Source organism: Monocercomonoides exilis (assembly GCF_001643675.1).
Source record: "Monocercomonoides exilis strain PA203 chromosome Unknown scaffold18-1597598, whole genome shotgun sequence".
NCBI classification, from domain to species: domain Eukaryota; phylum Preaxostyla; order Oxymonadida; family Polymastigidae; genus Monocercomonoides; species Monocercomonoides exilis.
In genome coordinates, this window is record NW_027150563.1 from 150,208 (window position 1) to 164,572 (window position 14,365).

At 38.1% G+C, this 14,365-nt stretch overlaps 3 protein-coding genes across 3 annotated transcripts; 2 read left to right on the top strand and 1 right to left on the bottom strand.

Moving 5' to 3' along the window:
* Nucleotides 1–589: 589 nt before the first annotated feature.
* On the bottom strand, nt 590–2,905 carry MONOS_6725 (uncharacterized protein; the record flags this gene model as incomplete). Its single annotated transcript, XM_067876978.1, has 4 exons — nt 590–861; nt 1,088–1,769; nt 1,847–2,347; nt 2,882–2,905. The coding sequence occupies 4 exons, from the start codon at nt 2,903–2,905 to the stop codon at nt 590–592; spliced, it is 1,479 nt and encodes a 492-aa protein (XP_067728705.1).
* An 843-nt stretch (nt 2,906–3,748) lies between these two features.
* MONOS_6724 (uncharacterized protein) lies at nt 3,749–6,787 on the top strand (the record flags this gene model as incomplete). The annotated part of the gene is made up of 1 exon (XM_067876977.1): nt 3,749–6,787. One exon carries the CDS (start codon nt 3,749–3,751, stop codon nt 6,785–6,787), a length of 3,039 nt encoding a protein of 1,012 aa, XP_067728706.1.
* A 144-nt stretch (nt 6,788–6,931) lies between these two features.
* On the top strand, nt 6,932–11,911 carry MONOS_6723 (uncharacterized protein; the record flags this gene model as incomplete). The annotated part of the gene is made up of 1 exon (XM_067876976.1): nt 6,932–11,911. One exon carries the CDS (start codon nt 6,932–6,934, stop codon nt 11,909–11,911), a length of 4,980 nt encoding a protein of 1,659 aa, XP_067728707.1.
* Between the last annotated feature and the right edge of the window lie 2,454 nt (nt 11,912–14,365).

Below are 14,365 nucleotides of genomic sequence, written 5' to 3' on the forward strand. Positions count from 1 at the left end.
TCTTTGAACACTTGAAGAAGATAAAGAGGAAGAATGAGGCGACTTATACATATTTCATTGGATCGAATCAAACAATTCTCCTTCATCATCGTCATTTCAATCACAATAAAGTGAAGGAAAAGGAGAAAAAGGAGGAGAAGTCTTCTCAAGAGACAGCACAGGAAATGCTTCAGAGAGCAAAGATAACAATGCAGCTCCACAAAAAATTGTGTTTCATTCTTGCCTTTCTTCTCTCTCTCTCTCTGTCAACCCAATTGTCTGAATAAATTGCCTGCCACCACCAAAACTGCCTTTGTTGGCATTCGAGCAGCAGTTGATTTGTTTGAAGGGATCATTTTTTTTTCACTGCTCATGTATGTCACCTCTCCCAGTCGCAACAACAGCTGGCTGCCTCATTCACTTTCACTTTCTCTCTCCTCCCTCTTTTTCTCCTCCTTCCTCATCAGTCGCCCTATTTCTTGCACTCTTTCATCCTCTGCTGCCACAACATCCCTTCTTCTCATTCTTCTCTGCAACCTTCATCTCCATCAGCCCTCCCATCCTCTCCTCTTCATTTCCATCCACATCTCCATTTTCACAATCTCATCAATCAACGCTGCAACATTCCCCTTTCAGTTGAGGCAGCGCCATCGACTGGATGCCCATGAACTTCATCAGCATCTCGTTCATCGAATTGCCACACTCTTCCCAAACAAAATACACATCCATCCCAGACAGAACACACGGTGGTCTCACATCCTGTATCTCCGCCACATCCATAATCGCAAACTCCTGCAACATTGGGTGTGTCGCTCCCATCAGATACTCTGCTTCCCCGCACATCCCATTTGCAGATATTCGTTGTCTGTCCCGATGGCTGTTCTGGCAGATAACAGTGAAGCAAAAAAAGAAGAAATGTTCTGTTTCTCTTTTTGTGAGTTAAAGAAAAGATCAGCTGGAGGAGAATGATGTTTGACTGCTCTGAAAAAGGCATCTTCTTCGAGAGGCAAAATGGAAGAGCTGTTGAAAGAAGAAGAGGAAGAAGAGGAAGAAGTGGAGGAAGAGCCAGCTGTTTGTTGCTGCTTCTCTTTCATCCGAAGAAGCTCACTTCCAGAATGCGAAGGCAGTGTCATCGACAAAACTGGGTCTTCAACTGAATGCAACGAAGAGCGAGGGGAGGAGTGTGTCTTGTGCAGATGGGGAGATTGGAAAGAAGAAGAGGAAGAGGAAGAAGAAGAAACTGATGATGATGATGAAAAATGATTGATATCATCCCCACTGACCTGTCTATCTGTTCTTCTCCCTTCCTTTCCTTCTTTTCTTTCTTTTCCTCTGCCATTTTCAGATGGCGATGGAATGACAAGGCCAGACGAAGCTGAGGCAAGTCGCGAATACGATGTCAAAAACACAGAGTTTCTGTCAAAGGCTCTGTCTTCAGGTGCTTTTTGCCTCTTTCTGGATTCAAATTTGTTGGAATGTTGAGGAATCTGCCTCTTTTCATCGAAATCTCCCTGTTTCTGTTGTTTCTGTGAAAAGTCTGTTGCTTCACTCGTGTCTGCCTCATCCAGCCTGTCTTTCTCCTCTTTCCATCTTCTTTCCTCTTCCAGTCTGTCCTCAAATGCCATCCTTTCTCCCAACTGGCTGTCAAACCCAAACAGAAATGTCTTCTTTTCAGCTGACTTTTGTTCTGCCTCATGAAATTCTTCTTCTTCTTCTTCTTCTTCTTTTGTTTTGTCTGTTTCATCTTCCCCTCGAAATTCTTCCTTGTTTTCTGATGTCTCATATTGCATCTCATTTTCATTTTGAATTTCTTCTCATTTTCACAAGAAAAAAACTTCTCAATCTCTTTCTCTTTCTCTTCTCCAACCCCTTCATCATCTTCTTCTTCTCCTCCTCCTGTTGAATCATCCTTATCGTCATCGTCGTCGTTTTCTTCTTCTGTTGTATCATCATTCAGCTCAGCAACCAATTCATCTTCGATGTTGCCTTCCCTTCTTGTCTGTTTCATCCCATCCTTTTTGGAATTGTCAACATTCTCATCTTTTGGATTCTTCTGCTGCTTCGAAGAATGCTCTTGTCCCAGCAAATCACATGTGGCTCTTCCTTTTCCATTCAGCGAATTCCTTCCTTCTTCTTTTTCTTTTTCTTTTTCTTCAATGTTAGGAGATTTCTGTGTCTTCTTCAACTCCTTCTGCTGTGCATGCTGCTGCTGCGGAGGTGAAGGCGAAAACGAAGGAGGGAAAAGAAATGAGTTAAATGGAGGGTATCCAAAAGGCACTGATGGACGATTGAATGGTTTTTGTTGTTTTCTGAACTTGGTTGAAGAAGAAGAAGAAGAATGAAGAAGAAGTGGTATTTGAGGCTTTTCCTTCCATGTTGTTCAAATTGATGAAGATTTCATGAGAAAAAGAACGTGAAATTTGAGGAAGTAATATTTCTGTTGTTCAATGATTTTCTCTTTTCCTTTCCAGTGGAACTTTGTCGCATTCACAAATCAACAAACTCACTCAAATCTTCTCTTTTTCTTCGATTCCTTTTTTCTCATCCAAATCGATCTTTTTCCCTCTCTTATCCATCTCTTCACTTCCAAGCGATGTTGCTGCCTGTTCCCTTCTTCAATCATTATCAACATCAATTTCATTCCCACTCAGAATTGTCTCAGCCATTCAATCCAATCCTCAAGATCAGCATGAAATGAATAATTGTCCTTCCATCTGATTCTGCCTTTATGTGTGTTGTTTTCACATTTTGTTTTCCAAGGCTAATCACAATCTCTTTTCTTCAAAAGCCTTTCTCTGTTCTTCAATTATTCTCTGCCTTTCTTCCCAACTTGAAATAATATTCAACCAAACAAAAATCTGTCAATATTATTAAAAAAAACCTTAGGCTTTTGCCTCTAAACTTCCATTTGCCCTGAAAAGAACATGAAGATAAAATTAGATTGTGAAATCACCATTTGAAAAAAAAATCAAAAAGATGAAATATTCAAATCAAACAAACGATAAACACATATTCAATGAAAAAATATATTCCTTTCTGAAATGTCAAAGCCTTTCCAAAAAGTCTCTGTTTTTTGGCAATTTCATCTATTTGAAAACTCTCAAACGATAAATGTTGTGTCTCTTTCAGAAAAAAACACAAAAAATTTCAAAAAAGGAATAAAATAACCCACGTCACTCCATAAATAAAAAGAATTAACAAACCTCATTTATTTGAACAAGAATATCCATTTCATCCAAAACATCAATCAACAAATATCAATTTCATAAAAAACTCAATGAATCCGATGATAACAATGAAAAAATTCAAAAAAGACAAACAAACACAAGGAAAAAATATGTGTGAAGAGCAGCAATATTTTCATCGCTCGGATCTCTTCTCTTCACTGGATAAATGAAAGTTAAATAAATAAAATGAATTTCGGACTATTGTTTTCAAAGAAATTTGTTCATCCTGGTCATACGCTTTTAATTAAATTTTATTGCATCTCTGCAAAGTTTCATCGCATTTCTCTATGAGAAAACAAAAAAATCAAAATGTCAATTATTTCGAACAATTCATTTTTTATTTTTCTCAGGATCGAACAAAAAAGAAATAAAAACATATCAAAAACTTATCATTATAAATTATAAATAATAGCAAATAAAATATCTCCAAGAACAAATAAAATAGAAAAAAAGAAATATTTTTTTTGTTGATTTGTGCCCATACTAATAAAGCCAAAACGAAGAAAAAAAAGAAAGCGCCTTCTTTGTGTGGATTGATCCCCATGCTGTCGGTAATATGTTTGCTTATTGGCATAATATGTGTGCAGTATCTGTGCATTGGCGCCACAAGTGCTGAGGCAGAGCAAGCAGAGAAATCAGCGAATGAACGAATTATTTATTATCTCAAGAACCCTTGGGAAGATATGCTCCAAAATGACGCAAATGATGGGAAATATACATGTGAAGTGTTTGCCGAAGGAAATGAAGATGGAAAGAAAGAAGCTGAGAAACAGATTAAAGGGATGAATAATTGTTCAAAAATGCTGAATGAAGAGCAAAGCCGAATTGAGAAAAGAAATCCAGATGAGAAAATGAAAGAATCAATATTTTATGATGAGCAAAAAATATGGGGAAAAGGAAGAAATTTTGGAGAGAGCATGATTGAAGGATGTTTGATTCTTCATAATTCATCGATGAAGCTCAAGTCATTGGGACTGAGGCAAAATGATAGAGAAAATATTATCAAAGCAGGACATGGGAGCCATGTTGAATTGAATGATTGCGAAGTTGTGCCATTGAGTGAAACATCTCTATTTTGCTTGAGTGGAAGTTGTGGGCTGTTCACCAACATTTCACTCAGATCGTCTTCAACCACATTTTTGCAGACATTTCCTTCTCTGTTTTCTTCGAAAGCCTTGGAAGGGAAATATTCTGGGAAATGTGTTGTTTCAGTGAGTTCTTCTCATTTCTCTTCTTTTTGTGTTTCCTCAGCGCCATTTCTCTCATCACCTTCTATTCCTCTTGTTTCACTCACTCATCTGTCATTTTTCAACATTTCAACAGCGACTTCAGAATGTTCGTCTTCGGCCACTTCCTTTTATCAAACATCATGTCTGATGAGCAGCTGCTCGTTCTCATCGGTTTGCGATGTTTATTATGGAGGGATTGTTCTCTCTTTGAACAACCCCTTGGCTTCCTTGACAGCTTCAAACACTTCATTCATCGGATGTTATCGAACAAGAAATGCAAAATGTGAAGGAACTTCAGATGGAAAGTTGACTCCAGGGAGACAGAATACAACAGATAATGGAGATAATTCATTCATTTGGTGTGAATGGAACGGTTCAAAGGCTGATGTGAAATATGTTTCTTATGCAGACGGGAAATCGTGTGGAGGGGCAATTTATGTATTTAATAAGACATCAGGATCACTTTCAGTCAAATATTGTTCATTGAACGACTGCTATGCAAACCATGCTGGAGGAGCAATCATGTGCTATTCAATAAATTCGATCAAGATCGAAAATAACACATTCAATTCATGCACTGCTCAAAAAGATTATGGAGGAGGATTATATGCTTTTAATATTTCTTTATGCGTCAGAATAAGTGAATGTGAATTTCAGTATTGCAAAGCACATCGAGCTGGTGGAGGACTTTATCTCGAATATTTTCAAATTTCAGGATCTAACTGTATTGGAGCAGAAAGTGGCAATGGGGAGAGTGCGTGTGTATTTGATTGCAGCTTCATTTCATGTGAGCTTGAATATGACTTTGGTGGAGGAATGTATTGCCCAGATATTCCAGTCACATTCAAAATGAGAAGCGTCCAGTTTATTTCATGTTTAGCAGTTTCAAATGGTGGAGGATTGAGAATTGGCACAGAGCAATCAACAGCTTTAAGTGACAAATATTATTGTTATTTCATCTTCTTTCACAATTGCAGGTGCACTAATTCCACTCCATATGGCAACGATTTATCTTTTTCAGACAAGCGCAATCTCTTTTTTTCTTACAACCCATTCTATGAATCCTATACAACGAATAACAATAACAGAAGAGTACATCGCCGATATTATAACGGAACCAGTTGGGTGGATCAGCACATAGAAAAAAAGGATTGGTTGAAGGAAGGGATGAAGGATCGGTATGTTGGGGTGAGAGGAAGCGACTCGAATGCTTTGTGCGGGATGAATGAATCTGCTCCTTGCCTCACAGTGGGGCATGCAGTGGAGTCGAGCATAGCGCAGCTGAGCACTTCAATCACAGTGCTGAGCGGGAATCATCAAAGCGAAATCTCAACAATTAACATCGAAGATAAGATAATTTGTGTTGTGGGAAATGGAAGAGAGGAAAGTATGATTGGAACAAAATCACTTTCATTATCTTCAACAAAGCTGTTCAGTGTGACAAGCGGGCAGCTGGCGGTGGGGCATGTGGGAATCGATCACAACACAACAAGAGACTCTTCACCGAGTGTGTTTGTGGTGTCTGATGGAAGCGGATCACTTTCACTGGAGAATGTGGTGATCTTTTCAAGTGTTAATGGAGAGAAAGAAATATCAGCATCGATATTTGTGATGGCACTGTCTCAGTTGAGGATGAGTGATGTTGAGATAAAAAATATGAAAATGAGCCAACCTCTGTTTGCAGAGCCATCAACAGAAGAATCTGTTCAAGGAGAGAGTATGTTAGTGAATGTGACAATTCGGAATGTGAATCGGACAACAGAAGGAGATGGAGTGGTGATGGCAAAGAGTGTGAAGGGGGGAGAGACATTTGTGGTGTGGAACACAACGATTGAGGAATGTGAGTGTGTGAATGGAAATGGAGGGGGAATCAAAGTGGAATTATTATCATCAACAAGCAAGGTTCTGATTGGAGATTCAATATCACACAGTGGAGGGACGACTTCGTTCAATCAATGCAAATGCAGGGGATATGGAGGAGGGGTGATGCTGAATCTGGCTGATGACTCATTTAACTTTGAGATCACAACAGTGAGTTTTGCTGGTTGTGCTGCAACATTGGGAGGGAAGAATGTGTTTGTGGAAGCACAGGACTTGTCAGCTGTTATCAACAGCACTTCAATTGGATTCAATCCAGTTGTTGAGGTGAATAAAGCAGATTTGAGTGAACTCAGTGGAAGAGAAAGAGGCAAGGCAGAGCTGATTGTTCCGCTTGTTGTGTTTTTTCGGGCATTTTCATCACCAGTATATGTGAGTGGGAGAGAACAAGGAAGTGAATTCAGACTGTGTGGATATGAAGATTACCCATGCAGAGGAATTGGGAATGTTGGAGAAGTTCAGTTTCCGAGTTAAAAGAGAATGATCAGATTAACAAACACATTTTCATTTGACGAAGAAGTGAAGTTGAATGAGGAGTCATATGAGATTGATTCTTGTGACAAAGATGTTGGAATACAAATCGAGGCAACAGGAACAAAAACGCAAGAAGCATTGGTGATGAACAGTGTTTCATCAACATTCACAGGGATATTGTTTGAATTGGGAGGATCGATTGGAGAGCGATCATCATTTATCCATTCTTCAGGAGGCACATTGAGATTTGCTGATTGCGGGATGAAGATGGGGAGTGGAGTGGATTCTGCGAATTATTCTTTTGTGAGTGCGAGTGGAGGGAAAGTGGAGATTGTTGAGATGAGTTGTGGAGGGAGTGTGGGAGAAGTGAGATTTGTGGGAAGTGTGATTGTTGTGAATGGGAGTTGTGAGTGTCTGATGGATGAGGTGATTATGAATCAGACAGGCACAGATGGAGCGAATGGGTTGATTGAGATTGCCACAAGCAGCTCAGCCACAATCCAGAATTGCTCGATCACAAATTGTGATCTGCCAAACTGTGGAGCAATTCAGGTTGAAGAGTGTTCATCAAACACATTGAAGAACACCTCATTTGAGAACATCACGAGAGGGAAAGGAGATGGTGGAAGCCTTTGTGTGAGATCGAATGATGATGGAACGAAAGACACAATAAGAATTGAGAATTGCTCATTCACGTCAAGCAAGTTGAGTGAGAATGGAAAAGGAGGAGGAGGACTGTCTGTTTCGTTGGACAATCCATCTGAATTGTATGTTTCATCAACTAGATTTGAGAAGTGCTGTGCACCATCAACGAGTGGATCTTCAGGGAAAGGAGGAGGGATGATGCTTTCTGTGGCAGATGGAGATGCAAAGTTTGAGTTGTCAGGAAATTTGATATTTGAGAGAAATGAAGCAGAATATGGGAGGAATATGTTCATTTTGGCAAATGATTTAAATACTTCTGTGACAAATGACTCATTCAAGTTCAATTATTTGACAATGAAAGATGATAAAACATTGTTTGTGGGGAGTGATAATAATCATCAAGAAAAGGATTTGTTTATGTTCCTCATTCCATTCAGCTCAACTGAGATATTTATCTCATCGAGTGGATTTGATGTTGCGCGCTGTGGAAGTGAGAAGGAGCCATGCTTCACAATGTGGAAAGGGATGGAAAACATGAAAAAGGAGATTGGAAATAAAACAATTCAGATTGAAGGATCAAGTGTTATTCAAGATTCATTCAACATGTCCAATTATCAGATCAAAAAAGCTTCTTCAATGGGAGAAGAGAATGAGAAAGCGATATTGAGTTTTGAAAAGGCAGTTGGAAGTCAACTGGAATATTTCATGGGAAATGATATTCATCTTGAATTATCAAACATCCAACTGAAATTGGAATCTGGGTTTGACAACTCAGCCAAAACGATTATTTCCAACAAAAATGGAGAATTGGTGATAACTGGATGTTCATTCCATTCAGAAGCTGGAGTGAACAATGGATTTGATTGCGTGTTTGTGGATGTGATTGGAGGCAGTGTGGAAGTGAATGATCTGTCGATGGAATCATGCAATTTTGGAAACGGTATTTTTGCCATTCATGATGCTGGAATTACTTGCCATTTGGTGAATGTTCGAGTGGAATCGTTGAATGAAAGTGGAGGTTGCATTTTATCAGTCAAGAAATCTGAACCAGGATTGAGGATAAATGAAGGGGGTGAAGAATGTGTAAATATAGAGATTGAGAAATCATCATTTTCAGGAGTGAAGAGAAGTGACAATGGAACAAGCATTTTGGAATCAAAGAGTGAGAATAAGATTTGTTTGGTGGTGAATGAGAGCAACATCACAGAAGACAAGGCAGAATCAAGTGAAAAAGGAGGGGCAATATTCTTCACATTGAGTGCATCAGGATCAATGAAGATGATTGACTCAACAATCAGTCATTGCAGCTGTCCCAATGGGAAAGGAGGAGGGGTGTATTTGGCAACAAAAGAAACAGGGTTTCTTGATTTCACATTTGTGGGAATGAAGTTCAGTTCAAATACAGCAAGAGTGGGAAATGACATATTCATCGAATGTTTCAACATCTCATCCCAGATCAACGAAAACAAATTTCAGTTTGATCTCAGAGAAGGCCATTTCAATCGAGATAATGCAATATATGGAATTGATAGTTGTGATAGTCAAAATGATAAGGATCTGATTGGGCTTGTGACGATTCATCAGAATGACACAATCATTGTGAGTCGTGTTAATGGATCGGATGAGAGGCAATGTGGAACAAACACACTTCCATGTTATTCAATTGATTATGGACTAATGCACCTGACATCTGAATATGTGAGTCTATTATATATTGAATCAGAGAGTGTGATTGGAAAGGAAATAAATCTGGAGGAGATGAGTCTGAGTTCAAAGAACAGAGAAAGGTGCAAAGTTGAAGTGAAATCAAGTATTGAAAAAACAAATGATGCTTTGATTTCAACAACAGGAACAGTCTCGTTGGTGAGAGTGGATTTTGTATTTGAATCAAATTTCATTTCTTCACATGAATCACTGATATCACCAAAAGGAGGCATTCTTGAAATAATAAATTGCTCATTTGACTCAAAGCAATCGAATGAAGAAGGAAATGCAGCTTTTGCGAGCATTCCATTTCACATTATTCGAATGGAAAAAGGAGAATTGCAACTTGATGGATGCACTATATCAAATCTCATTCTTCATGAGTCGGCATTATATCTTTCATCACCACTTCCATCAGTAGTTGATTCATTAACGATTTGCAATTCAACGATTTCTCATTCACTTATTAAAGTTTTTGAATGTGGATCGTTGACACTTTTAAATGTTAATACAGAAAATATCACAGTTGAAGGAAATGAAGAATCATTGATATCTTGCTTGGCAATGAAAAAGACGATGCAATTGGCAAATTGCACAATGGGAAAAGTGAGTTCAAAAACCACAAAAGGAAAATTGATGAAATTGGAGGATTGCACAGATGTGAAAATGAACAGTTGCATTTACGATGGGAGTTCAAAGGAAAGAAATGAACAATATTTGAATTCAGGAGAAGAGATGTGCAGATGGGATGGATCTCTTGTGGATGTTGTGAAGAGTTTTGTGTTGATGAAAGACGCAACAATCTCGAATTCACCAGATGGTGGAATAACAATGAATGGAGGAAATATGATTATTGAGAAAGGAGAATTTTTGAATAATAATCCATCAATTGAAGAATATCCATCATTGAGAAGGAATATCATCTGTTCAGATTCTGGAACATTGAATGTGATAAGTTTGAAAGGAGGAGATGGATTGGAAAGAAATACATCACTTTGGATGTTGAATGATGGGTGCAGTTTTGAAGGGATTGCTTCTGAGAGGGTTTCATCATTTTTCATTCCAGTGTTGAAAAGTGTGGAAGCAAAAGAAGAGACAGATAGAATGATGCTGATATTCGAAGGGATGCTTCTTGTTCCATGCAATCTGTCATTCTCGGTTGTGAAGAGAAAAGGTGAAGAGAAAGAGATTGAAAAACATGATTTTGATACAAATGGATTTTTGTCAGAAAGAGAAGTTGAGGGAAGTGTTGCAAAGGATCTCATCAGCAGTTGTGGAGATGATGTTGAGGTGAGTGTGTGCATTCTGTTTGGGAATGCAGAATCTCCTTCATCATCAAATTCATTCATTCTGAAGAATGCAAGTGATCTCAAAGCAAATGGAGATGAAAGAATTGTTGAAGGAGGGAAAGAAGGAAAATCATTCTGGCCAATCATTGTGATTGTTTGTGTTGTGATTGTTGTTGTACTGCTTGTAGTCATTATTATTCTTGTTGTTCGATGGAGAAAACAAAAGAGAAGAACAAAGGAATTGGAAGAGATAGTGAATGAAAACATCAAAAAGGATCCGAAGCTGATCGAGATGATGACGATGGAAATGACGCCAGAGGAGCAGTGGAGGAGAGCTGAGAGGGAGGCAGAGAAGAAAAATGAAGAGAGGATGAAGAAGAGAGTGTATACGAAAAGCTTGGGACATTCAGAGTCATCTGAGTATTTGCTGAGTGAGAGTGGCTCCACTGAATACATTCTTGGAAAGGATTCAGAAAAGATACCTGAATGGATGCTGGAGAAAGTGGATGATGAGGAAGAAGATGATGTTTCAATGAAGCGAACACCATTGCGATCCATCTCATCGACTTCAGCCACATCAATCACAGACACAGGCACAACATTTGTTCGGGGAGAAGAACTGTGTCCCACCACGTCGTCGATGTCGAATCTGGTGGATGTGATGGCGTGTTCGTCTCCCCATGAGAAGCTGATTGTGGATTTGAGGGATTCGCTGTTCATGCTGTTGCATGGAAGGAACAAGACAAAAGAGATGGCGATAGGCACTCTGCAGGAGAGGGAGGTGACAGCTGCACAGATCCTGTTCTGGGTGGCGAACGGGGCACTTCACTCGTTTGATGAGATGGAAAACCCACTCCAATCGCTGGACAATCTGAGTCCGCACATTGTGCTGTTCTCGGAGCACATGGTGATCAGCATTGCGCTCCACTCGGACTGCTCCTCTTCGGATGATTCAGACTCATCATCCATCTCATCCACTTCAACGATTGCCACATCGTCATCAGACATTTCACTGATGAGCGAGAGGTTTGTGAAGTCGCCACCGCCATCATCAGCGTTTGAGGATTATGCAGAGAACAGGAAGGAGTGCATGAGGTGGAAGGCGCCAGAGCTGATGGTGAACAAGAGTCTGGGGGCAACAAAAGAATCGGTGGTGTTCTCGATGGGGATGATACTGTGGGAGTGCCTGAGGCTGGAGATCCCGTTTGGGGAGTATGAGGCAGGGGTGGCAGGAGAGAAGATTGCGAATGGGGAGAGGCCTGGGCTGGAGGGTGAAGAGTGTTGTGCATTCTTTGAGCTGCTGAAAGGGAGCATGGCTCGGGGGAGGAACGACCGGCCGAGGCTTGAAGAAATGAAAAGAGAGTTTGTTGGCCACTTTCCGAAAGACGCGCTGATCATGACATTGACAGATGCCATCAGAATTGAACGGGGCTTGAGCGGGAGCAGCAGTGGTGAAGAAAAGGATGGAAACGAAAATGGATGCTGAATCCATTGAGAGAGCCAATTTCTTTAAAGTTATATTTTCAGCATCCTTTCCAAACAGTGTTGATGGGCACATTGACTGACAGAAGGCAAGAATCATTGATTAAAACGAGTCAAGGCTGAAAGAACGATTTGACACATTGAGAAGGAGACTTCTCAAGCAGAGTATTTTCAATTATTTGTGGAGATTTGAAGGAGTGATCAAAGAACAAACGATTGATATTTTTTTTTTTTTTTTGAGATTTTTGTTTATCTCATTTCATGTAATTCAAAAAAGAAAAAAGGGGAGTTTGATGTTGTGGATTGATTTGTTATGGTGTTTTGAGAAAAGTGTGTTTTCTTTGTTTCATTTTTCTTTTCTTCTTCTTCTTTTTGAAATGTTCCTCCAACCATTTGATTATTTTTGTGTGAATGCGATTTATTTGAGCATTTTGTTCAAAAGTGTTTTGTGACAACTATTTCTGTTTTTTTTTTTTTTCAGAAATCAAACAATATTTATTCCAACTGTTTCGTGGATTTTTATTCTTTGTTTTTTTGTGATTTTTAGAAATATAATCAAGAAATCAAAGAATTTTGGTGATGTTCCTCAAGCAAATTATTTGTATTGTTTGTGTGTTGAGTGAGAAGAAAAAGAAAAGAACACAAAAATCATTGAGTTGAAAGACAAAATACTCGTCCAGAAAGATATTTTGAGTTTTTCCATTTAAATTATAATTGATGAATGTTTCTGAAAGATTAATCAAAAAGCTTTATCTGTTCGTTTTGATGATATCAAAAAAACAATTTTAAAAAATAATACTGATTTGCTTATGATGTGTGCAAAAACCCGAACATTTGCAAAAACCCGCACTCTTAGGATTTTTGGAAACATAATAAAATTTTGGTGTTAAGAAAAAGTTTTTTTTTTAATAAACACTTCAAAATATAAATGAATTTTTAATAAGAATAAAAATGCATTTATTATGATGGGAGTTATTCCACATTAAATTTTCAAAAAGCCAAAAATATTGCAGAAATCAGTCAATTGAGAATATCCAAATTATTCAAATGCAAAAAGTGAAGACAGAAAATATGAATAATTCCCGAAAAGAACAATTTCGAAGAAACAGAGCAAATCGAATGGAATCTCGCTGTGAGATATCTGGTATTAATGGAAGGCCACGATATTCAACGAAGGAAGAAGAAGAGAAGCTAGTTCAAATTATATTAAATTGGCACAATATTTTGAAGCAGCCATCAATTAATGACATTCCTTTTTAAGTATGATTTTTTTATTTTGAAATTTGAAACTTATTTTCCAATCAAGGCAAGACAAATTCGAATCGAAAGATCTCCGGCCTCGACTGAATATATCGAAACACCAAGTCTGAGATGGGTTTACGATTTTTCATCAAGGCAAAAACAATTGCGCATGATAAATCCAGTTCGACTTGATCATGCACGCTTGAGAGCATCGTTAAAAGCAAATATACAGTCTTTTCTTTCTCATTTGCGAACTTTGATGCTGAAGAAAAAATATCATCCTTCGTTAATATTACAATTGGACGAAACAAGTTGTCAGTCCAACGGTTGTCATCATAATAAAAGAATTGCAAATGAGAAATGCAAATACTTGCCATGTTTGAAAACACATCCTTTTAATCATTCAACTCTTTTATTTATTGTGAGAGCTGATGGATATCATCTCCGCACTCATCTTCTTTTAAGTTCAAAATATGAAAAAGAAATAAACGAACAATGGAATGACGAATCGTTCGTATTGCATTCAACTCAAAAAGGATGGATGACAAAAGAGCTATTTGAAAAAATAATGTTAGAACATGTTCTTCCTTTCATTCAAAAGCAAAGAAAAGTTGTTGAAAGAATTCAACAATATCAATTTGAAATATGTCAAAAAAAATCTTGTGAATTGAAAACGAAAGAAAGAAGGATAGAAAAATGAGATCAGAAAATGAAAAAGAATGAAACAAGTGAAAAAACAACTCAACAAATTTTTCAAGATGAGGACGATCATGAATCAATATTATTCCATTCATCAGCTGGATCAGAAGAATTTCCAATGGATAACTCAGATTCACCGACAAAATCCCAGTGATCCAAAGATCAGTGCGATAATGAAAATAGCCACAAGGAATCCATTTGTATTGACAAACTGGAACTTTCAAATACAATGAATTAGGAAGGAGATCGAATTCAAGCGTTGCAGCAACTGCAACAATCCGCATCTGACACTTCAAAAGAATTTTCAGAGTGCAAAAATTCTATTCGAATCAAAAAGAGTTTTCAGATACCATCAAATGGATTTCCTAAAGTTGATGTTGATGAAATTTCTAACTTTCGTGATGAAACTTATTTAAGTTCTTCTGATGAAAGAATGTTTCTAATTGAAGAAGATGATAATAGAGATAGGTGGATAAAGAATGACACTCAGATGCAAAAAGCAAACTTTACGAAAAAA